This window comes from Apteryx mantelli, chromosome 22 (genome assembly GCF_036417845.1).
Source record: "Apteryx mantelli isolate bAptMan1 chromosome 22, bAptMan1.hap1, whole genome shotgun sequence".
NCBI lineage: Eukaryota > Metazoa > Chordata > Aves > Apterygiformes > Apterygidae > Apteryx > Apteryx mantelli.
This window is the reverse complement of record NC_089999.1, coordinates 9,181,248-9,203,012: the sequence shown is the minus strand read 5'-3', so window position 1 is coordinate 9,203,012 and position 21,765 is coordinate 9,181,248. Positions and strand designations below refer to the sequence as shown.

The 21,765-nt window shown below is 55.6% G+C and overlaps 1 protein-coding gene across 2 annotated transcripts in view; it reads left to right on the top strand.

Moving 5' to 3' along the window:
- Positions 1 to 21,765, top strand: part of SMG6 (SMG6 nonsense mediated mRNA decay factor) — a 117,899-nt gene that overhangs the window by 28,465 nt on the left and 67,669 nt on the right. For both annotated transcript variants that reach the window (XM_067309919.1, XM_067309918.1), the window contains exon 10: positions 2,255 to 2,400. In XM_067309919.1, the coding sequence (XP_067166020.1) occupies positions 2,255 to 2,400 (146 nt within the window). The remainder of the gene's footprint in view (positions 1 to 2,254; positions 2,401 to 21,765) is intronic.

Genomic DNA, 21,765 nt, shown 5'->3' with positions numbered 1-21,765 from the left:
CCATGACACAGGAAGAGAAATCATCCAGCCCTGCTAAAATAACTTCCGTGCTTGAAATAGGTAAAAGGTGAGGAATAGTTTACTCCTCTTTGGGTAAGATCTTCAGTCATTTATCTTTTTTTTTATTATTATTTAAAAAAAAAGGGAAAAAAGGGCATGGAAAAGATGATGTTGCACTAATTAGACTCTTTCGCTCCTAAAACCACGGTAAGCAATTTATTAAAAGCTTCCGCTCTGTTCCTGACCTGCTGATTCTGAGCTCAGTGGGGTTACTGCGTGCAGTACCAGATGTGCTGCAGTATCAAAGCACAGCTGGCAGGGCTGAGGAAGCCCTTGCTCCTCACTGTTATTCCATGGCAATAATGTTCATCTCCTTGCTAACAATGCATCCAGCAAAGGGCTCCTCTGTCCCTAGCGTCCTGTCTGCCCTAGGAGGATGTTGCTGGATATGTTGGATGTGGTCTGAGATTTCTCAAAATTAGGAAGTCTTTAGAAACGTTCAGTTTGCTCTAATTCCCTGGCTATGCCCCAAATCCAGGAAAGTTGCCCCTTCAAGGGGGAGCAGTGGTTTTGCGCTGACAGAGTGGCTCCGTTCTGCACAGCTGCAAAGTCCGAGGGGTCTGTTCGTTACAGCCCGCGTTTGTGAGACTGCTCCAGCAAGCAGCGCCCGGGCAGAGGGTAGCCCTGCTGCTGGGCAGGACCAGTTGTTGAAAGGCATCCATGAAATATGGTTAGCAGAAAGCCATTTCTGTCTTTAAAAATAGAGCCTATTACTGCCCTGAAAGTCTGTTGGGGAAGCCCAGCAGAATTGCCCATGTGGGTTACCAGAAGTGGCTTGCTAATCCAGCCTGTAGCATGCTGATATCACAAGATCTGAATCTCTCGGGGGAAGATAGAGGAAATTGCTATGGAGGCCCCTGAGGTTGCCTGCCCCGGCTCTGCATGCCTTACCCGCTGCAGATTTTGCCTCTCCCTTGCTCCCAGTGTGGGCGCACTAGTACAGTGTCACTGATAACTGGAGCTGGCAGTAGCTGTGAGACCGGTGTTCATTCTTGCTGGGTCTAGCTGTGGCTTTTTGGAGCTTGGGAGTAAGGAGGAACAAAGTGAGCTCAGCAGAAGAGGCAATGGGACAGGAGAACCTTTCTGTCACTAGTTTGCAGGTTTTTAGCAGCTTCTTGGTTATAAAGTTGCCTTCATGGGATACAGGGTGAGGAATCTCTTGGGAGAGCTGTTGTGGGCAATCATGTCACAGTTGTTTTCATGATTTAACCATGTTCTTCCTTACAACTGGTTCAGTTTTTGATCCCTCTTCTCTTGGAAGATTGCTAAGGATCTGACAGCACTCTGATAAGTAACCTCAGCTAATTCCCATAGTGATGCCAAATGAAGAGCAGGATAAACGTGTCAGATTTCCTTGGGTGCTTGGGAGTGCTGAGGCCTTTGGCATTGACGGGGCACCCCATCCCCAGCCGTGGCACTGCAGCCATCGGCTGCTCCGTGCTGACGAGCAATAGTAGCACTATGTGCTGCAGGAACCAGCTGCAGCGTTGACATTACCAGCAGCTAGATGAGGCCAGTTGCTAGTCTGCGGGGGACTGCATGCCCCTTTCCCATGGGCAATGTGGGGCTGTAAGTGATGAGATCTGGGAGCTCGACCACAGTGCTGGGGAATGTGTAGCCTGCGGGGACGGGGCTCAGTGCTTTGAGGTCCTATTCTGCTGGGAGAGCAGCACCAGCGTAGGAGCCCAGGGCCCAGGCACTGTTCCTTTGGAGGAAGCATGCTCTGGCCAGCGTTCAATGCACTGGAATTGCCACATCCGCAATGTGGCACCAGTGTGTGCAGTTTGCTACAGCCTGGGTTTCTTGGGAGTCCCATGGGCTGCGCCTGGTCCAAGTGAGCTGCTGGCCTCCTGGCACCCTTCCCAGATTGGTAGAAGTCAGTAGAAAAAAATGGTTGGTCAGAAATGACTCATAAAGGCCGTGTTTTCCTGCCAAAGGAATGCTGCCTGTCAGTTATAGAGCAATCCCTCACTACCCTCTCTAAGGAAGGCTTCAGCTGTCTCCCTCACACCGCCTGCACCTTCACTCCAAAGGCAGTGATTTTCTGCAGCTCTTGGATGGGCGACAGCAACCCCAGGAGCTGAGGGGGGTCCCTGTTCCCCAGGACCACGGGACACTGAGTGAGCTGAGCTGACTGACCGCTCCGCACCCCGGGGCATAGCCTGCGCTCTACAGACTCTCTCTCTGTCTGCAGGATGGAGACTTTCCCTGCGGTGGCCGAGGAGGTCCTGAGGGAGTTCCAGGTCCTGCTGCAGCACAGCCCCCCTCCCATCGGAAGCACCCGCATGCTCCAGCTTGTGGCAATCAACATGTTTGCAGTGCACAACTCCCAGTCCAAAGGTACCACGTGCTGCTTTAGGGGAACTGGGCTGGGGATCAGCCGTTCTTTGTATGGTCATGTTGCTTGTGGAGAAGGGTGGGGGGACTTACGCAGCCGAAGACTGGGGAAACAGAACCGTGGTTGGAGGGTATCTGAGGGTATCTGTGTGCACAGGGACAGCAAAAGGGTTCTGGCCTGTGAGAGGGACATTGGCTGGGCCTCGGTGGCGTTGGGTGAAGTGTGCGATACTGAGGAGTGAGGAGGCATCGCACCTCCCTGGAGCCTGAGTCATCACGTGCAGAACGAAGGCAGTGGTTTATGGCTCTGCCTTCCTGGTGTTTAGCTCAGGCCCTGTTCAGTGCCCAGGCTGGGAGCATCCTGGAGGCCTTGTCTGTTGGGAGAGTGGTGTTGTCTGGGGCTGCCTGTGTCCATGCTGAGCCTTTGCAGGCAGCTGAGTGATGCGATGGGAGATGCTGCTCTCTGAAAAGCCGGGCTGGAGGCTGTGCCTCGCATTGAGGCACCTAGAAAGCAAAGCAGATATAGTATGTTGGTCAGCAGAGATGCCACCAAAACAGAATCTCTGCCGCTGAGCTTGAAATTGTGCTTCCAGGGCACTTCTTTGCCCCTGCATCCCCCTTTGGAGAAGCACAGGGCAGGTGCCCAGGTCTTCCTGGGCTGCTCCTTTGGTAGGGGATGTGCAGTTTGGGAGCAGGGATGGGGCTGCACTCCCTGGTTGGGAGGAAGCAGCATTTAGCATGCCAGTTGCTTGGGATTTAGATCCCAAAGATGGAGGCCTCTGCCTGGCTGAGGGATTTCAGTCAAAGCCACCATGTGGGCAATTGGACTGTGCCCTAAAGAGCTGCTGCTGGAAGATTTCTCCCTTGTGAGCCAGTTGGCTACTTGTCAGAGCAGCGGTTAGCAGCCGAGGTCAGCTGACGGAGCACACTGGCGTCAGCCGGAGGGGCTGGGAGCGCAGCTCCCCGTGCTCTGGTGCCTGCTGCCCAGCCTGCCTCGCAGGCACCTTCCTCTCGCCCGCAGGATCCTCTGTGCGAGCTGTGAGTCCCATTAGCGAGGCAGCCTTGCCCTCCTTCCTGCGAGGTGCCAACCAGCGACAGTGTGTTTATCTTTGAGCTGAAAAGTGCTTTACGGTTATGAGCAAATGCTTCTGCGCAGCCCCCTGGTACATATATTAATAGCTGTGTCTGTGCTGCAGACGGGAGGGGGTGGTAAAGAGAGGAAGAGATTTGTCTGGGCCATACAGCAAGCCCCAGTGGCAGAGCTGGAAGCAATCCCAGCGCTCAGACCACTGGACTCTGCTTTTCCATCCGTAACCGAGTTGTTGGATGCGTGTGAGAGTGACAGAAAGGGAGCACTTTTTATCTCATGTGAAAAATAAGTATTCCTGGAGTTTCCTGTCTCCTGTGTGAATAGCTGCCAGCTGCTCCCAGCTCTCAGATCTCTGGGGAAAGCAAAACCGTTCCTGCTGGGGACCTGCTGACCGCGCGCAGAGCAGGTGGCGGCGATCGTGAAATGCCTCCAGGTTGGATGGCACTGTGCTTGCCAGCTGATGCCTAGTGCCCTTAAAGGATTTCTCTGGGGGCTTCTTGCTCTGGTCACCCCACAATGTCACTTAGGGTATTGTTGGAAAAGCAAGTCCTGTTGTCAGCCAAATGCCCGGTTGGTCTCGAAGCGGTGAGTGCTGGCAAAGCCCGGGCTGGGCTCGGTGCAGACAGTGCGATCTCAAGAGGTGCTGGGAGCTGGGTGCAGAGGAGAAAAGCAAAGGGCCTGGAGTTAAAACAGCAAGCAAGATGTTTGCTAAATTATTACCAAGTGCCCAGCACAGAGCCAGGGTGTTGGCTCCTTCCCCGGTGTGTGGGCTGCTGTGGGCAGAGGACTGACTGGAGCATGCTGCAGAAGCGGCTGTCGGGAAGGTGCATGTTTCCATTTCCCAGCATATGAGTCACCTTTCTGGGTCGCAGTCGCATGGGCAGCGGCAGCAGTGGGCGTGCGGGGGCCGAGCAGCGCCTGCGGGTGCGGGGGAGGCTCGGGGGCACGGGGCAAGCACGCGGGGAGCAGTTCCACCCTGCCGGCGTCTGAACTGCCCAGCAGGCTTAACGGGAAGCTGCGGGCAGGGGCTGGTGTAGCTGGAGCTTGGCTGCGTGAGCTCTGCGCAGCTGGCTCTGACTTTTGAGCTGGTCCTGTGGGCGTGAACCAAATGCCCTCCCGAGATCCCCTCCTACTGAAATCCTTCTGCAATTCTGGGATCAGAGCGCGCCTGTGCCCTTCCTGTTGCGTGCGTCTGTCTGACCTTGGGCTGCAGGCTCCCAGCAGCAGGAGGAGATCCGTGGGTTTGGGGGCAGAGAGGGCGGCTGGGCTGAGAGCCTCTTTTCCCTGCTGTCCGGGGGAAGTTGATCTCTGGGGGTTGCTCCCTCCCTTTTCTCCCAGGTGTCTGGAGACCCGGCTGCTCCTGGGAAGCTTTCACACTTGCTTACTTGCCCCATGTCTGCTGGCTAATGACTTTCACGTGCTAGGATCCAGCGGTGTGAGCAGTTGTGGGGTGGTGTCGCAAGCAGAGCAGTCTTGAATCGGGGAATTTTTACATAATTTATTGCCAGTTAACACAACCTTCTAATCACTGAGCTGGGTATTGAGAAAAAGAGAACATAAATAATCAAACGCTTAAGTAAACACCCTTCTTCCCCTTCCCCAGGCTCCACTTAAGCCAAACACCTATCCTACCCCTTTCATAGTCTCATCTTCCCTTGTTTTCACTGCGGATTGCGCTCGGTGTGTCCCAATTCCTTTGGTGAGGCAACGGGCAGTGCAGGAGGTTGGGGTCACGCGCGTTAATGGTTTCTGTCTGCCACTCCTTGTTTCTTGCACGTTTTCCTCTGCTCCAGCATGGGTTGCCCCCAGGCCACGGTCCCTCAGAGGTGCCCCTGCTCTGCCGTGGGTTGCCTCTTCCTAAGCGGGAGTCCAGCTGCAGCCCCCGGCTACCTAAACCAGCGTGTGCCCAGCACAGCGCTCGTGTGTGTACTAAGTGGACGTTCCTGCGTGAGCGCGGTGCGCCCTGCGGCTTACGCCCCAGACAGGCAGCCGAGCTGTGCTTGTCGCGCAGGGACGGAGCCAGGCGCGTGGGAGCTGGTCCCGGCTGCCTATGCAGCCAGACAGCGCTGGGAAGACCGCGGGAGATGGATCGGTTCTGTTGTTTTCTCCGACAGTGAAAGCCAAAGAATCCCACATAAAGTGTTTCCCCCGCTGTTCAGCATCAAATGGCGTATTCCTCCGCGTGAGCCCACCCTCTCCCTTGTCCGTGGGGATGTGGAGCCAGAAAGGGCCCGTTTGGCCCCTTGGTTGCCTCGTGTCAGCAGCGTTCAAGAAGGTGTGAAAGGGAAAAGCTTGTTGTAGACCTTGGACCCGCGGGGCAAGGAGAGCCCACCCGCGGGAGGGAGGCGGAGATGGGCGCTCCACGTGGCTGAGGCGTACGGCTGCTGGAGCTTCCATCAGGGCATGGCTGTGACGACCGGTGCTCTGGGCCATCCGGAGCTCTGGCTGGGGCGGGACCTTCGTGGGGTGGCCCTTTTAACAGTTTGGTAGCCATCTGCACAATCAACTTGCAGAGGAGTATGGATCCCTTTATCCCAACCACAAACACTCCAAGAATTTTAATTTTTTTTTAATTCTGTAATTTGGGGAAATAAAACTCTGGTTTCTGAAAAGACTAATTGAAGCCGTACTTGCGGCAGGGGCATCTCGGTGAGGGGAGAGAGAGAAACCCCCTCCCAGCCCATCTGTGCCCAATTTACTCCGATCTGGCCTCTCTGAGGCTTTTTTCTTTCTCTCTCTCTTTAATAATTTGTTTTATAATTCCTGGAATCAAACCCATCTCAGACACACTGTTTTATTTTACTGTATTATTGGATTATACTTCCTATAAATCACTGGATGTTATTCATAGGCCACCACCAGAATAACTTCCCCTCTCCCCCCGACGGGCCTGCATTCCTAACAAGCGCGCCCCAAAGTGGGGGTGCAGCACAGGGCACCCTAGAGACGCTTCCCGGAAATCCCAGCAAATTTGCCTGGCTGTGGGTGTGAAGCATCAGGCTGCAGCACCTGGATGCCTTCTGGCACTCGGGGTCCTGTCGCGCTGGGCTGCGTGGAGTTTGTTAGGAGGTCGGGCTTAGGTGGAAGCGGAGAGGGGAGGGGGGCTGCCATATGTGCATCCTCAGCACATGGAGAGGATGAAGTGCATCCCCCGGGGCTGAGCAGCGTCGGGGCACGGAGGCACGGGGAAGTTCTGGCCGAGCAAGCGGCTTGAGCTGAGGAATGAGCAAGCGGCCTGTGCTTCAACCAGAAGGATATTTCAGCAGGGCAGGGTGACCAGCCCATATGATTTCCCCTCTGGCAAACACTGATGAATGAGAAGAGAAACATGCTACTCGAGCGTCGGTGCCGCTGCCGAAGCACACGTGGGGTGTGCGAAGGGTTCATCAAGGCAGCCAGGCAGGCAGGGTCAGGCCGGGCATTGGTTTGCGGCTCTCCTGGGTCTGTCTGCACAAGTGGAACAAACTCTGGTTTTCTGTGCTGGAAAAGGCTGGCTGGGAAACCTTAAAGGCTGGTGAAGCAAGGGATGGTTCAGCCTCACTCCCTGCTGTAATTACAGAGCAGTGTCTGCCCCCTTTGGTGCATGTGCCGCTTGGCACGGAGATCCTCTGCCAGGCTCACAGAGATCTGCTGCTAGGTGACAAGTGTCCTCTGACTGTAGCTTCGGCCAGGGTTTGCTAACATGAGCAGTCCTGCTTGTTCTTGGAAGACCTGCACCAGCTTCTGAGAGGTTGATCTTGCCCAAGTCTCCTTGATAGACATGACAAGGGTTCCCCAGGTTAGTGCAAGTCAACTGCAGCTCCTAAACAAGTATAGGCTTTTCTTTCTCCTCTTGCCATATATGATCAGCATCCCTGCCTGGCTGGAAGGAAGCATTGAACCCAAAGATCCCCCCTGAATGCAGTCTGCGCTCGTGAAGCAAATGGCCTGCTCCACGGCCGGCCTGCCGCTGTGCACAGCTCCACTCTGAACGGAGCGCGTTTCGCTTTGCTGACCGCAGCTGCTCTGACTTGCGAGCTAAAGCACGAACCCTTAAAATATCCCCAGAGACGTTGCAAAGACTGGTGGTGTCTGCCCTTGATGGCAGAACTAGGCCTCCTCTCTGACCATCTCTGCATTGCTTGTTTGGTTTCCCACACGGGACCTGGCTTTGCTCAAAGAGCTAACCGCAGTATCAGAAAAAGACTCGGCTGGAAGTATTTTCTACTTTTCTGATGCGGCCGCATCTCAATGGCTTCTCATGAGGCTCTTAACCACATCTTGCGTACCGGAGCAGACAAAAGGTGCTGGGAGCTGAACCCAAGAGAGTCCAGTGCATTTGAGTGAGTTTAAAAATAAAGCAGTGTTGTGGATTGCTGCCTTGGTTTGGTGGAGTTTTAAAATTAGGTTCAAAATGAAGCTTAATAAACCTCAGGCTCTAGATAGCAGAAGCAGCAACTTGATCTTCCCCTGTCTGCGGAGCAGAGCTGAGTCCTTTTCTCCGAATTTGCCTCCTCGCGTGGTAAAGTATGTGCTTCTCCTGAGTCCAGCTGGCTCCTTGGAGCAGGCAGCTCCACGGTTTGCGGCAGCTCTGGGCACAGCAACTGGGAAATGGATGAAGACGTCCTATCAAAGGGCTGTGTCTTGGGGACGCTGAGCTCCTGAAATCCTGTGCCCCACCAAGAGCAGCTAGCATGAGGTCCCTCAGCCCAGCTGGAGGGCTGGGTTTTGTAATGCAAACACAGCCCTGGTGGTGCAATGGGGCTGGAGCTGAGTGGTTTTGTGACTGGCTGAGCGGTGCTGCAGCTCCGGTTGTAGCGTAGCAAATGTGGACTGAGTTGTCTATATTGAGATCGCCGGTGTGCACCTGGCAGTCAGCATGTGCCATTTCCCTGCAAGACTCTGCAGTGCTGTCTTTAACAGGGCGTTGTTAAGACACATAACTCTTCCCAAGGCCTTATGTTTGGAGAAACTAGTCATTACGTTCATCCTTCCCCTCGCTTCCCATTGCTACTCTTCTCAGCTGCTTCAGGGTAGAGTTTTTTTAGGCAGGATGAAGCCTGGAGGGAGACTGCCTGGGGCTGGTGACCTGCTCTACGACAAGTGGGTCTGTTGTCCATCCTTCTCTCTGCGGTGTGGCTTGCATGGGTTGTATGGTTGTCACTCTGTAGAGTGAGCAGCTACTGATGTGTCATTGCCTGTGCGAAGCGTCTACTTTTATACTTAGACCATCCCTGGCCTCAACAATAAGTTGTGACCGCCGTGCCCAGGCACAGCTCAAACCCGTGCTGTGGGGGCTGGACAAAAGGGTAGAAACAGTGCACAACTGTGTGACACTTGCATTGCTCATCCTGGGAATCGCACAGCACGCCCTGCTGCTTCCGGTGCTGAGCCGCGCCGGGCTCTTCCTAACACTGAGCCTGCCGAGGGACACGCACATGGCCGGAGGTGGCAGCTGACCCTCCGGATTTTCTCTGCTGAGTGGTTGGGAGTGCTGGAGGTTGGCACAGATGCTGGGAACTGTAGGCGCCTTTCCTTTCAGGGAAGGAAGCTGTCTCGGACTTAAGACACATCAGCAAAGTTGAGGTAAAATGCTTTGGCCCAGACGTGTCTTCAGAATCTCTCTCTTGGGCTCTTGAGGCTGGTGGCAGCAATGTTTAGACCAAAGTCTTCCTTTGCTTATTCCCCTCTGTTTCCTGTTTAAAAGGCAGATTGTCACATATTTGGGGATTTATTTACCGTAATTGGAGTTATTTTCCTGGCTGCTGGCTTCTGCCCTCTGATGCAAGACCTTAGCGAAACGTGTGTCCAGAAAGCCATGTGACTTTTTTCCCCTTGCCACAAGTGCCAGCAGGAGATGCAATAATCAACGCGCTGCAGGGAATTTCCACTTGCAGTTCAGGTTTCTGAAATCTAGACGTTGGCTTCAGAGGCAAGAGATCGAGCAGGGCTTTGTGGCAGGGAAGGGAAAGGTTTCCAGTGAAACTGAGTGCTTGCTGGTGTGTCAGACTCTCCGGTCCTCCCCTCCAGCTGAAGTGCAGCAAAGGTCCCCGTTGAGCAGTGTTAGATGAACTCACTGGGGGCTTCTGCCCAGCCTGCCTGTCACATGAGCACATCCTGACGTCTGCCCTTGAAGCCGTTCCACCACATACGGGGCGATACTGAGATCTCATTTCAGGGCAACAAATAGAGGGAAATGATTTGTAATCACCAAGCTAGAGTCTGCTTTGCAGCCAAGCTTCTGCAGCCCGAGCAGCAAGTCAGGACAGAGCCTGACACTCGAGGCCTGTTGAGGAGGGGTTTCACGCTGCAGTGCCACCAAGGCACGGGCCAGCTCTGCGTATGCTGAAACAAAACCACTATTTCAGCAAGTACGAAGAAACAGCGTCGCAGTATAAAATGAAAGGCAGGAAATGGAGTGCTGGCACGCAGTGTCCGTCAGTCCTCCCGCTGCAAAACGCGAGAGGAGGCGCCTGCCGCAGCTCTCCTCGGGCTCTGCCTCACCCCTCCTTTGGTGCGTGGAGCGAGAAGGGTGCCAGGTAGCGAGAGCAAGGTTGCACCAGGTGCAGCGGCTGTGGTGGAGCTTTAGATGTTTGTACCGTGACAGGAAATCCTCTCACTTTTAAAGAAATGTTTCTCACTCTCTTTCTCTTTAATGTGCATTGCACCTTTGATTTCCTTGTGTTTCTAAGCCCCACTGAGTCAATTACTGTATTTCTATTTAATTCTCTGAGAGAACATTGCATAATTAGGCTAATTACGGTGCTTTGTGAAGTTGTAAAACTCTTGATTGAGCTTGCGGGGCTGTTTTGCAGCCTGCCAGGTAGAGGCAAGGGGGGCCGCGTGCCCTGTGCCCGTGCCCGGCGCAGCTTCGGGGGCAGCCTGCCAGCTCGGTGAGCTTTCGCTTCCCCGCCGCAGCCGCCGAGCGAGCGCCGCAGGCTTGCGCCCGCCTTCGCTGCTCGGAGTCAATGCCAGCTTCCTTCTGCTTCGCATCTGCTCGCAGGCAGCAGCCCCCCCGGTGTGTGGGGTGCCTGGCTCCGGGGGGCTTTGGCTGGGAGAGAGCACCCTTAGGGGCTTGCTGGGATCTCTAAGGTCTCTTCTTGTCTTAATGCCGGGATCAGTAACGTGAGCGTAACCAAAGGCGTTTCCACTCACGTGCGTGTCTGAGGCTCAGAGGTGACCCCTGCGCAGGTCTGGGCACGGAGACCTTATCTTCTCCCCTGCCTCCATCCCACCTGCCCTCGACTGCGTGTGCCCGCGTAGCAGGTTCTCGGCAGCGCGATGCTGGGGCTGCCCGTGCTAACTGGCTGGGCTTTTCTCATCCTCAGGAAAACGAGGCTTCGTTAAACTTGGCCCTCAGGAGCCACCCTGGCTGACGTGACGTTCGGTGCAGCTTTGCAGCCGGGATGGACAAGGGCAGCTTAGCTCTAGCCGAGCGACAGCACCGACTACATGGGGCCCTTCTCCAATTGCAGGCTCGTGCTTAACACTGTCTGATGTGGCTTGTCACGGCTGTGGTTAAGGTGACCGTAGGGCTGGCTCGCGGGTGACGTGGAAAGTGCGCAAGTGACTGCCTGTCCTTTGGGGCTTGTCCCCGCGGTTGGCTCCAGCCTCTGGGGCGTGCAGTCAGGTCCCCCAGCCCGCGAGGCGCGCGGGGCGGCGAGGGGGTCGCCCGGCTTGCAACGCGCCCCGCCGAGCCCCTGCCCCTGGCCGGCGGCCCGCCGCAGCCGGCAGCGGGGCAGGGGAGGCTTGCGTAAGCAGCGCCGGCTCTCCGGGTAATGGCACGGCCGCGGGGAGGAGGCGCCGGCTGCCAAAGGCGCGTTGGGAACAGCATAAACCCTTCAGAGCGAGGCGCGGGGAGCCAAGGGCTGACAGGAGCTCGCGCTGGGCGCTGGGAGCGCGGCTCGGCGCCGCCGCATGCGCTTGTGTCTTTAAAAGCAGGCGAAGCGGAAGTGATGCTCTCGGGCCCATCTGCGCTCGCTCGGGGCCGCGCGCGGAGCGCGAGACGCGCCGCAGCTGGTGCGAGGCCCTGGCAGCGCGAGGAGCTGCTGTCTGTTGGGGTTTACTGCTGTCTACGTTGAAACATGGCTCGGGAGGGGGTTGGTGGCACCGTGCCAGTCCCAGTTAGCCTGGCCTGCTCGTTCCTCTCTCCTCCTCCCGCTCCCTCCATGCTTTAAAGTCACATTTCCAGGCCAGACATAGAATTAATCTCTGGGCACTTCACATTGCTGGCAGCGCAAAGCAGGATGTGGGATCTTTTTTTCTCTCTCTCTGCGTCTTGGCTGACTTTTTTACCTCTCGAAGAATTTGGAAGGGCCGTGAGATTCCCCCCGCCCCCCCTCGCCTCAGTGCCGTGCAGTTTTTCAGCACGCTGATCACCCTGCTGTGGCTTCACCCTAATAGATTTCATATGCTGACACAGTTGACATCAGTACCAAACTATTTTACATGTGATCTGGTGTATTTCCTGAGGAAATCTGCAAGATATTTATTAAGAACTAATAAAATAAACCTCTCCATGAGCTTTTAGGTAGTTTTCAATTTTTCATGTCTCTCTCGTTTCCTCTTATCAATGAGTTTCTATTTTCTCCCTCCTCTCCGACCATTGCAAAAAGGAAACAAAAATAAATGTTTTAAACCGTTCCTGAATGGACACTGGGAATATTTCTGTAGTGATGTATTAGCAAAGTCGTATTTTTAGTGCTGTATTGTCAAGACTAAAAATATCCTGCAGCAGTGCATCCTTTTTATAGGTCTTTGTGTGTGTGTGTTGAGTGTTGTACAAGTTTGCACCAGTGTGCAAAGGTCTGTCTTTGTACCGCTGCAGCCTTGCCTCCCGTCGCAGCTGGACTCCATTAGGCCTTGAAAATTAAAGTAATCCTGGTTAAGAAAGAGAAATTAATCAATCTAGCAGAGCCGCATTTCCCCAGCTGAGCCTGGATACCTGCGTGGCAGCCCGGCTTTGAGAGACTCCAGCAGCCCCGGGAGCGCGCTGTGGGCCGGCGGCTCCGCGGCCGCACTCTCGCCGCGCAGGGTGTTCCCTGCCGTCGGGCCTGGCCGCGGGCTGCAGTCACCTCTGGGGTTCCTGCTCGTTTTTCGTGCTCGGGAAGCCCTTGGGGGCCACGCTGCACTGGCTCGCGGGAACGCGCGCGTAGCTGGGAGCAGGCACTCGGAGCCTGGATACTTCACGTTCGCAGAGGAATTTTCTGCGTTTCTGCTGTTTTGGCCTATGGTTCCGTCTCCTTCAGTTAACCGGGTTTGTAAGGGGGAGAAGCAAAGGTCAGGGCTGGGCTGAGACGTTGCCTTCCCTCCTCCTCCGGCGACAAGCATGGGGGACCCCTGCTCCAAGGGTCTGTCCCCCGTCAGCGATCTCCCGGGGGATACGGCTCGCGGCCACCGTGACCGATGCAGCCAGTTCCAGATATAATTTGGGCGCCGGTTCCCGTCCCCAGGTCCTCAGCAGAGCGCTGTGGCCGTCGCCCCGGCCCCGAGGACTGCCGTGCGTCATGGGTAGCGGGTGCCGCGCCGGCCGGGGGAGCTCGCGCCGGGGCGCCGGGCGCGCTGCACGCGGTGTTTTGCGGGCTGGTGCGTCTCACGCCGGGCGCGGGCGCTCCCCCCGCGCACAGCCCTCCAGCGGCTCGTCTCCTCTGAGTCACTCGCCGGCTTTGCTCGCGGCTGCCGAGCTTTGCTGTCTGCTGCCGTCTGGAGAGCCGCAGCTTGCAGCTTCCTGTAGAGCAGTTCAGCGAAAGCAGTAATTAGGGCCCGTAAAAATTTATTTTATTAGCAAGAAGTGTTGGTGGGTAATTGGCCATAATTTGAACCCAGCCAGATTGGAGATTAATAAAAAATCGCAGAGATCTTTTTACCAGAAACTCCAGGGCTGTTAGCTGCAAACCCTTCCAGCGGCGGGTGGGACGGGATGGCTGCTGCCGCGGAGAGTGCGGCTGTCTGCGAGCGCCTCTGCTGTACCCGTCCTTGAGGGTGTTTGACACTGGCATTGGAAGAAAGGAAACCTTGTTTTCCAAGAACTCTGCTCTTTCTCAGCTTGATAAGCATTTAAAATAAAAGCTGCACAATTGGAATTGGCAGAGCATCCTCATTCTTTTGTCTCTCTGTTTATTTTTTTCCCCTCATCCCTCGACATGTGTGCTACAGCCCACGGTTACTACACCCCGAAGAACCACAGGCCCGGAGCTGTGCGGGCTCGCGCCAGGCTCTGCCCACCCCCAGCCTGGCTCTTTGAAGCCTGGCAAAGCCGCAAAGATCCGGCTCCGCTCCCGGCTGGGCTCCGACCCCGGCCTCCCCCCGGTGTCACGGGGCACTTAGGTATTTTACAGAATGTACTTTTGCAGCCCCTTTCAGTTCCCCCCTTAGCTCGGAGGGCAGCGAAAATAAGGCTTCGCCTGGATCTCAGAGCAGCGGTTTTGGACCCAGGCTGCGACTGCGTTACATGGACCCAATCATTTTGGTATTTATAGACTTTGTTAGAATAGTCTGAATGCAGCCAGCAGCTTAGTGTGGCGCGGGAACCGTTTGATGGTGGTGTGTCTCGGATGATGTCTGCATCCTGTGCGTTCATCGCGATGGCTGGTGTCAGCGATTGGTGAATTAACCGATCCACTCAGTGAGTAAGGAAGAGCCGAGCCCCTGCACACATGTCACGCTAGGTTAACGCTGGTTGAATCAGACCGGGGAGCTACTTCAGGTTACTAGTCCTGGTTGTTGCTTGGTGTAAGGGAGCGGGGTGTTACTTCAGGTTAGTAGTGCTTGTTTTTGCTTGGCAGCCTGGGCTGGAACCTGGTGTAACTGTTTCCCAAAGAATATTTTTGGTTTTAAAACTGAAGGTCAGCAGTTCGCAAGTGCTGTGCTTGCAGCCAACTCTGTGGTTCGCCTTGTGCCACTGGGCCAGCAGCACTTGAAATCCTGATCAATTGATCTGCAACAATATGAAACCACGAACGGTGACTGCCAGATAAAACTCCCCGTCTCGCCCCATTTTCCCCACCCAAAATGTCTTTCTGCCCATATCCCCTTTCTTGCTGCCTGTCTCCCTCCCTCCCTTTCGGCTGTGTATTGGACTTTTTGTCTATCTTTTTCCATCTCTCTGTCTCTTTTCATAACAGTTTTTAATAATGTTTTAGTTAGTTCCAGCCTTTTCCCTCAATGGATCCCATTGGAAAATGCATTTGAAAGGAAACAGTTATACACTTCCCTTCCTTTGAAACTCTGTTGGCACCTTTTCCAGTGCAGTAAACCATACAACATGGATTTTCAAAGTTTCCAAACACAGACATGCTGGCGTTAAATTTATGAAAAAATATTTTATTCGGCTGTATAGTAACTATGAGTCTCTGAGCTGCTGGTCACAGTGAAATCGAAGCTCGCTTTGGAACTACAACAGGTTTTCAAATCTCTGCAGGAAATGTAGCAGCGCTGGCTGTAGGGGAGCGTGCAGCTCCCTCGCACCCCGGGCTTTCCCGGCAGGAGGCGTAGCGGGAAAGAAAAGGGGAACTGGGGCTCCCGGGGCAGTTCCCAGCGTGCTCAGGTGCCGCTTTTCCCTGCAGACGGCGGTGTTGGGAACGGTGCAGCAACAGTAGCTGTGGGGAACTTCACGGTCATGCCAATCCCATCTCAAATCACAGGAGAAAAGAGGAATTTGGCATAAAACCATCAAGTCTTATGCCTGTTAGTGAATGCAGAAGGTTAATGCTTTTTAGTTGCTCCAGGCTGAGTCCCATGGCGGAGGGGCTCAAGTAATCCGTGCAAGTGTGCGCTTGCTGCAGGCTATGCAGCGTTTTGGGACCTGAGGCTCCAGCTAGATGTAAGTTGTTGGAGCACTGAGATCATATTTTCTAATATTGGGGCTCGGATGTTAAACTTCCTGGAATAGTTTTGCTGTGCGCTGTGGGTTTGTGCCTGTGGTTTCAGCCCTTCCAGTGGGGAATTGCTCACTTGACACCTGAGAACCTTCCTTTGCATGGCACTGCTCGGAGCAGATTTTTTCCAAATTTCCAGAGGAGCAGAACACGGCCCCCATTCATCACCAGAGCTTGGATGGGTGAATCTGGCCGTATCCTTGTGTACCCTTGGGAGGGGTCGTTTCCAAGTAGAGGTGGCCTCAAAGCCTGTACGCAGCAAAATTTCCACACATTTGAGGTGTGCTGTAATACAGATAAGGAGGCCTCCTGTGATAGACAAGATGATGACATGGCAAGAAGATCCTGGGCTCGTTTTTCTTGTTGTCCTTTTGCTTGTAAAATTCCTTTCCCTTCACATAGGAGTTTTCCCAAGAAGTCCCTGGTTAAGTGTTATCATCATGCTCAGTGCTGTATGAAATGAAGAGCTAGGAGCTTAAGGTCCCAATAATTGGATAGCATAAACTCACTGGCTTCTGTCTTAAAGCATGTCAGCTTTGGATACCTTTCTGCATAGGTATTTCTAATGCATGCAGATGGGGAACTGAGCCTGAAAATTACAGGTTTTCTGTTTTTTTGAGTGCTCACCTTGAGATGGTGGAGCTGGAGTCCTAAAATCATAGTCCTTCATGAGTTGCATTTGTTTGTATTCAAAGCAGAGCTCCTGTTAGCTGCAGTTGTGGTTGCCCAGCGTCTGTAAATCTAATTTTGTCGGTGTTCCTGTGGCCAGCAGCGAGTGAGGGACTCGCAGATACCGACCATGCGAGTTAAATGTGGTTGAAGTGACTTCCGGATCCCCCTGAAAGCTCGTGACCAAGGCAAAGACAGAATCGCCGAGCCACCCTTTAATCCGCAAAACACTTGCTTTCTGCAATCCTCAACCTCGTTGAGTATGTGCATGTTTCAGCATATCAGAACGAGGTCCTGGAGGAGGTCCTCTAGCTAGCAACACCATGAGACCGTTCGCTTTCCATGCCAACAGAAAATGACATCTTGTGGGGTGAAAAAGGTCGTATATTGTTAAGAACTGCTTTATAATGTGCAAGCAGGATGGAGTTAACTTGAATTTGCATAGGCAGCTCTAAATCTGGTATTTCTAACCTTTGAATGCTTGACTTTGCGTTCTTTTAGCATAATTTGTGTATGTGTAATTCCCATTGTTTTTGGAAAAGCGAGCTGCCCTGTCAAAGTAGGCTGACCTCATCTGGGATCCTCAGCCTGCTGGCGCTTAGATCTCGATCCACCACCCAGACCTCTGCCACTTGAGATGACATGTAAACGCTGGGCCTGTGGGGCTGTTATTCTCCGTGCGCACTGAATGCCGGGAGAGCATCTGCGGACTGTGCCAGCTAGTTTCATAGCTCCTTGCTGACAGCCCAGAGACCGGGCTGCAGTCTGGCTGCTATGATATCATCTCGCTTGTGCTGTTTTGGCCCCCTTTTCTATCTGTTTTTCCCTCCGCGCTGTCTCGCCTGGTTTGGTTTCCTCTGCTCTCGTCCATCGAAGCCGATTAACTGGCTGCTGCTTCGGCTGGAGTGGCATGGAGGAGCTGTCTGATAGTGAACGCTCATGTTTTCATGGGCCTTGCCCTTGGCCAAGTAGGGGTGGATTGAGATGGCAAAAAGGCACGCCCAGACCCTGCAGAGATCTCCTGCCAAATTTCTGGTTTCTGCTCCAAAGTGTGAAGGTGCTAGGGATTTCACTGAAATGGTCGAAGAATTTTTAACTTGAGAAGAACAATATATTTTCCCTAACCTCATTCTGGCAAATGGCTGAACCCTTCTAGATGAAATTTTCCCAATAAATTTAGCTCGAAGAAAGCTTTTGGCATGAAGGACTGCAGCCTAAATGGTTAAAGTTTGGCAAAGTTGTTAGGAACTAAAAACAGGGGCTTATAATGGAAAGTGTTAGGTAAGCTGCTCTGTAGGCACGCTGTCTGCGCTGTGCCCCTCTCGCAGCAGTGTCTCCGCGTCGGGGGTGATGGCCCGTTGCTGTCACCGGCTGTGGGGCCCGAGCAGGCTCCGGAGGTGGCTGGCGGGGGTCTGGCACAGGGGCTGGGGAAGGAGCTCAGGGCTGGAGGTGCAGGATGAGGGCCATGGGATTTACTGCCTCCCTGGAGGGAGAAGAGCTGGGTGGGGGGGGCACAGGTTTCACTTTACTTTTTGGCATTTGCTTTGCAAACTTGACGCACTGATGTTCTGGTCCCTCAGGAAGCCGTAAAAAGAAGAGCAGCAAATGAGTGAATGTGCTGAAACGGAAGCTCCTCACTTTGCTGTTCCTGCACCATCAAAGGCCGCTTTCTCTGAATGCGCCTGTCTGCAGGCACTTTCTCTCGTTAGCTTTTCCTCCAGGCTTGAAGCCCTCGCGAAGGTTCGCACCGGAGAAGGCATGTTCCAAGCTCTCTGCTCGTGTTTGCTGCCAGAGACATGCCCACCGCCAGCGCGGGGAGGAAAAGCTGCCTTTTATTTGCTGCGATTGTCCCGGTGCAACTTCACTCCGGGCTGGAGCAACTCACTCGGGAAGGCTTGTTCACACCTCCTCCCCCGTTGTAAATCACATCCGACACAATTATGGTTGGGCGCACGCAGCTCCTGGGTGGAAGGCAAGTAGCAGCCTGCTGTGCCCGCTGCAGAGCGCCGTGCGGGGCTCCCAGGCAGCGTGCTCCCCCCGGCGCGGGCCCCGAGGAGCCTGGTTCCTCGCTGGCCCTTTTGGGGGGAGAATTTGGACTCTGGCTCCGCAGCTGCCTTATTCAGGGAAGGATGAGATCTGCGCAGCCGGAGGATAGGCCGTCGAGGGCTTTCTTGCAGCAATATCGGGCTGCGCCGTCCTGCCTTACCTCAGTGCACCTGATTTCTCCCTGTGTTTCCATCATCCCTGGTTGTTCCCCTTTTGGCGTGCCCCTACAGTTTCTTCTGGACGCCCTCTGCACGTGCTGAGCCCTGCTTGCCTTGGGGCCGTTTCCCCCTCGCAGCCGCTTCGCTCTCATCCTCCCCGTGCATCCTATAGCAATGTTCTCTCCTCGGCAAGAGACAGCTGGTGCCAGGCTGCTCCGGAGCTGTGTGCATGCTGATGAGCTGGCCTGCCAGCTTGGAGGGACATGCTTTCATACTAGCTAGCCAGCAGTTATGTACATTTGGATCTGCCAGCCTTTTGGCTGCCAGACAGGTCAAGTATGTGTTGCTGTCAGTTGTGTCAGTCGTTGGCAGGCAGAACCAGCAGCTCCAGGGACAGAGCCTTGAGGCTAGCAAAGATTTTGCTGTGCCTGTGTCGTAAGTCCTAGTGTCGGCTTCCCCGCTTAAAGCAGCTCTGATGAATATGCTGTTGAAAAATACCAGCTTCTTTGGCGGTTCTCCAGGCTTTGCCAGTGCGGATGAGAACGTAGATGTGTTTGGCCCCAGCTGCGCTGGTTTGTCTGCCTGGAGCTGGCGTGCGTTGGTGTGAACCTAGGTAGTGAAAGCTGTGACGCGCGTGGTCCCCCGGGCAGGAGGAATGTTTCTGACGCTGCATGAGATGATACGTGTCCAAAACTGACTCCAGCAACCTTGCTGGGGCCACGGGGTGCAGCCCAGGAACCTGGCTCTGCCAGCCGGGTCGGGGACCCCAAGCGCGGAGAGCTCTGAAGTGCTGCTCAGTGCAGGTGGAAATGGCTTCAATCTGTGTTTTGACTGATGGGTCTTTTCAGGAAATTTCTGAGAATAACATTTCTAAAAATGGCTGCTTCTTTCCACTGATATTTCCTGGAAAAAGCTGCAGTTAATTTTAAACCACTATCCTTTTCCCTTTTCATAGTGGAAATGGCTCTGTGCTTGTCCTCAAGGCTAATGTCAGTTCTTTCTGGGCCAGCCTGAGCTGCGCAGGGGAGAGAGGCAGCGTGCTGCTGCCCCGGCCTCCCCTCGCAGGGCTGGCTGCTCTTCCAGGCCGGCAGAAATGGGACTGTCGGGTTCCCTGGGCACTCTCCAGGCATGTGTCTGTGTTCCTCATGGAAATGAATAACCAGCTCCGCCTGAGTCATTTCAAAATCAGGTTCTTTGTCAGCGACTCCTGACCAGTCCCGAGGATGCAAGAAAGCCAGCTTTGAAATCATTCCCTTGCCCACACTAGAGCTCTGCTCATCAGGGATCACAAAGCATCTGGTGAGCTGGTCATCACCCTCCAGGCACAAGGATGCGGTCCTGTGTGTGGATCCCAGGCTGGGGGACGGTCGGAGCTGGAGGCGAGCTCCGAAAGGGAGCCGGAGCGAGCTGGCGCGGGCAGGCAGCCCCTCGGTGCCGGGGAGAGCGCAGCTTCCTCTGTGGCTCTTGGGCAGCCTTGCTGCTTCGGGTGGGAATATGTCATTAATTTTTATACCTTCCCCTGTAAACCATCGACCCTTTTTATGATGTCATGAGGGATTCCTTAATTTTGCAGCTGCTTCCTGGTTACGTCAGAGAAGAGCCTCCCGTCCTCGAGCCCAGCGCTGCAGTCCAGAATGGCTGGAAACAAATGAAGTGTTGAATATCTAATGGCTTCCACAGGGAGAGCTGCTCCATCCTCCCCAGGCCCCCAGCATTCCTCACCTCCCCGGCCTCCCTCCCTCCTCCCGCGGACAAGATGGGGTTTCGGCACGGAGCAGAGGGAGCCACGGGCTCCCGGGCGGCTCCGGCAGCCCCGGGAACACGTGCACCGAGTTCCCGGCGGCTGACGCGTGCCAGCTGCCCGGCTGGGCGCTGTAGCCACGACCTCCCCGGGGCTGCCCGCCTTGCTGTGGGGAGAGGCTGGTCCGGGGAGACGGAGCGGGGGCATCCGAATTCATGCCGCAGGCCGAACGCGGCTTCGGGAGGGATTCAGCCCTCTCCGCGGTGGGGTTCAGCGGAGCCGCAGGGCTGCGTCTGCTGCGCCAGGGCCGGCTGTCATGTTTGCTACCTGCAAATTCGCAGTCGGGGAGCATCTTGCCGGGAAAGCCGCTCCGATGCTCCGCGCGGCTCGGACCGGGGACGGCAGATGCTCGCCGTTCCCAGGAGCTTTGCGGGGTGTCGGCGGGGGTTGAGCACGTGCCCACGCTTCCCAGGCCCTTTCGGGGGCAGACGAGCGCGCGTGTGACTCGCCGGCTCCCGGCGGCAGAGCTGGGAGTGCCGGTGACTCACGGGTCCTCCGTGATGGGCTTGTCAGGGAAATGCCCCGCGGCTGTGAGCGCCCCCCCACCCCCTTTGCCGGTTCGTGTTCCCGGTGGTTACGCGCGGCCTCCCGCTTCGGCAGCCAGCTGCGGCGGCGGCGGGGAGCCGGGTGCCGGCGGGCAGCGGCGCTCTCCTTGCCCGCTTCCTGCAGCCGGGCGCGTTGCGGTGGGCTGCCGGGGAGCCCTGCCAGCGCTTTGTCTGGCCGCGGGTGACTCATGAGGAAAACGCTCTCGTGTCTGAGCGATAAGAGCAAACAAATCGCCTCCAGGTGGTGTCAGCTTGGAGGTGACCGGCCTCTGTCTTCTTCCCCGCCGGGCAGCGGCTGAATCAGTTGTCTTGTCTGTGCCGCCGAGCTGCTGACACATCAGCCGGGGCGCCTTAGGCACGGCTCGCCGGGCTCCTCCACCTCCTCCGGCCCCTGGCCAGCCCCTTAGGTCATCTCCTCCGGGCTGTAGCTGGAGACCCGCTCGTTGGCTTGATCGCCTTCGCTCCTGGTCCTTCGCGGGGTCACCAGGGAAGGAGGGTTCAGCTGTTGCTCCCCGGGAGCAAACAGGTCCCCGCTGCCGTCTGCGTGCGCCTGGGCCACCTGCTCCAGGCGCCGCTCCAGCAGCTCAGGTTAGGCGGGACAGGGAGGCCGGCGTGGAAACTGTCTCGCTGGAGTCCCCCTGACCCCTGGCTGGAGCAGTCCGCCCGCCTGAATCAAAGGAGTCTGGTCTCCTGCGAGACTCTGCTAACGCCTGTTGGCTGGTTTTATTTTAACCACTAAAGATTCAGGGCTCCTCGTGTTCTGCGTTAACCGGGCTGGACGCACGAGCGTGTTTGCTGCTCGCTTGCAAGCTCTGGGGCTGCTGCGGCTTGCTTCCACCGGCTGCGAGCGGAGCAGCTGGGAGCGCTCGCATCCAGCCCTCCCGCCCCGGCCCCGCGAGCGCCCCCCTGGCCGAGGCTGCGCGCCAGCGCTGCCCGGCCGGGGCTCCGGCCCTGCTGAGCCCTCCCAGGATTTCCTGCTGCACGTGGCACTTGCGCCGTGGGGAGAAGCTTCCTCCAGCAAATGCCTGCGCTAGTGAGCGGCTGGCCCTCGCATCGCCTGCTCTTTTCCCATTCCCATTTCCTGCGGCTGGTTGCGTTGCCCTAATAGAGGTTTGGCATTGCTGTTTTGCACACCCTAGTGGGAGAGGGGATGTGTTTATCACTTTTCCTGGAGATTATCTGTTTAAGCACTCTCTGACAGTTA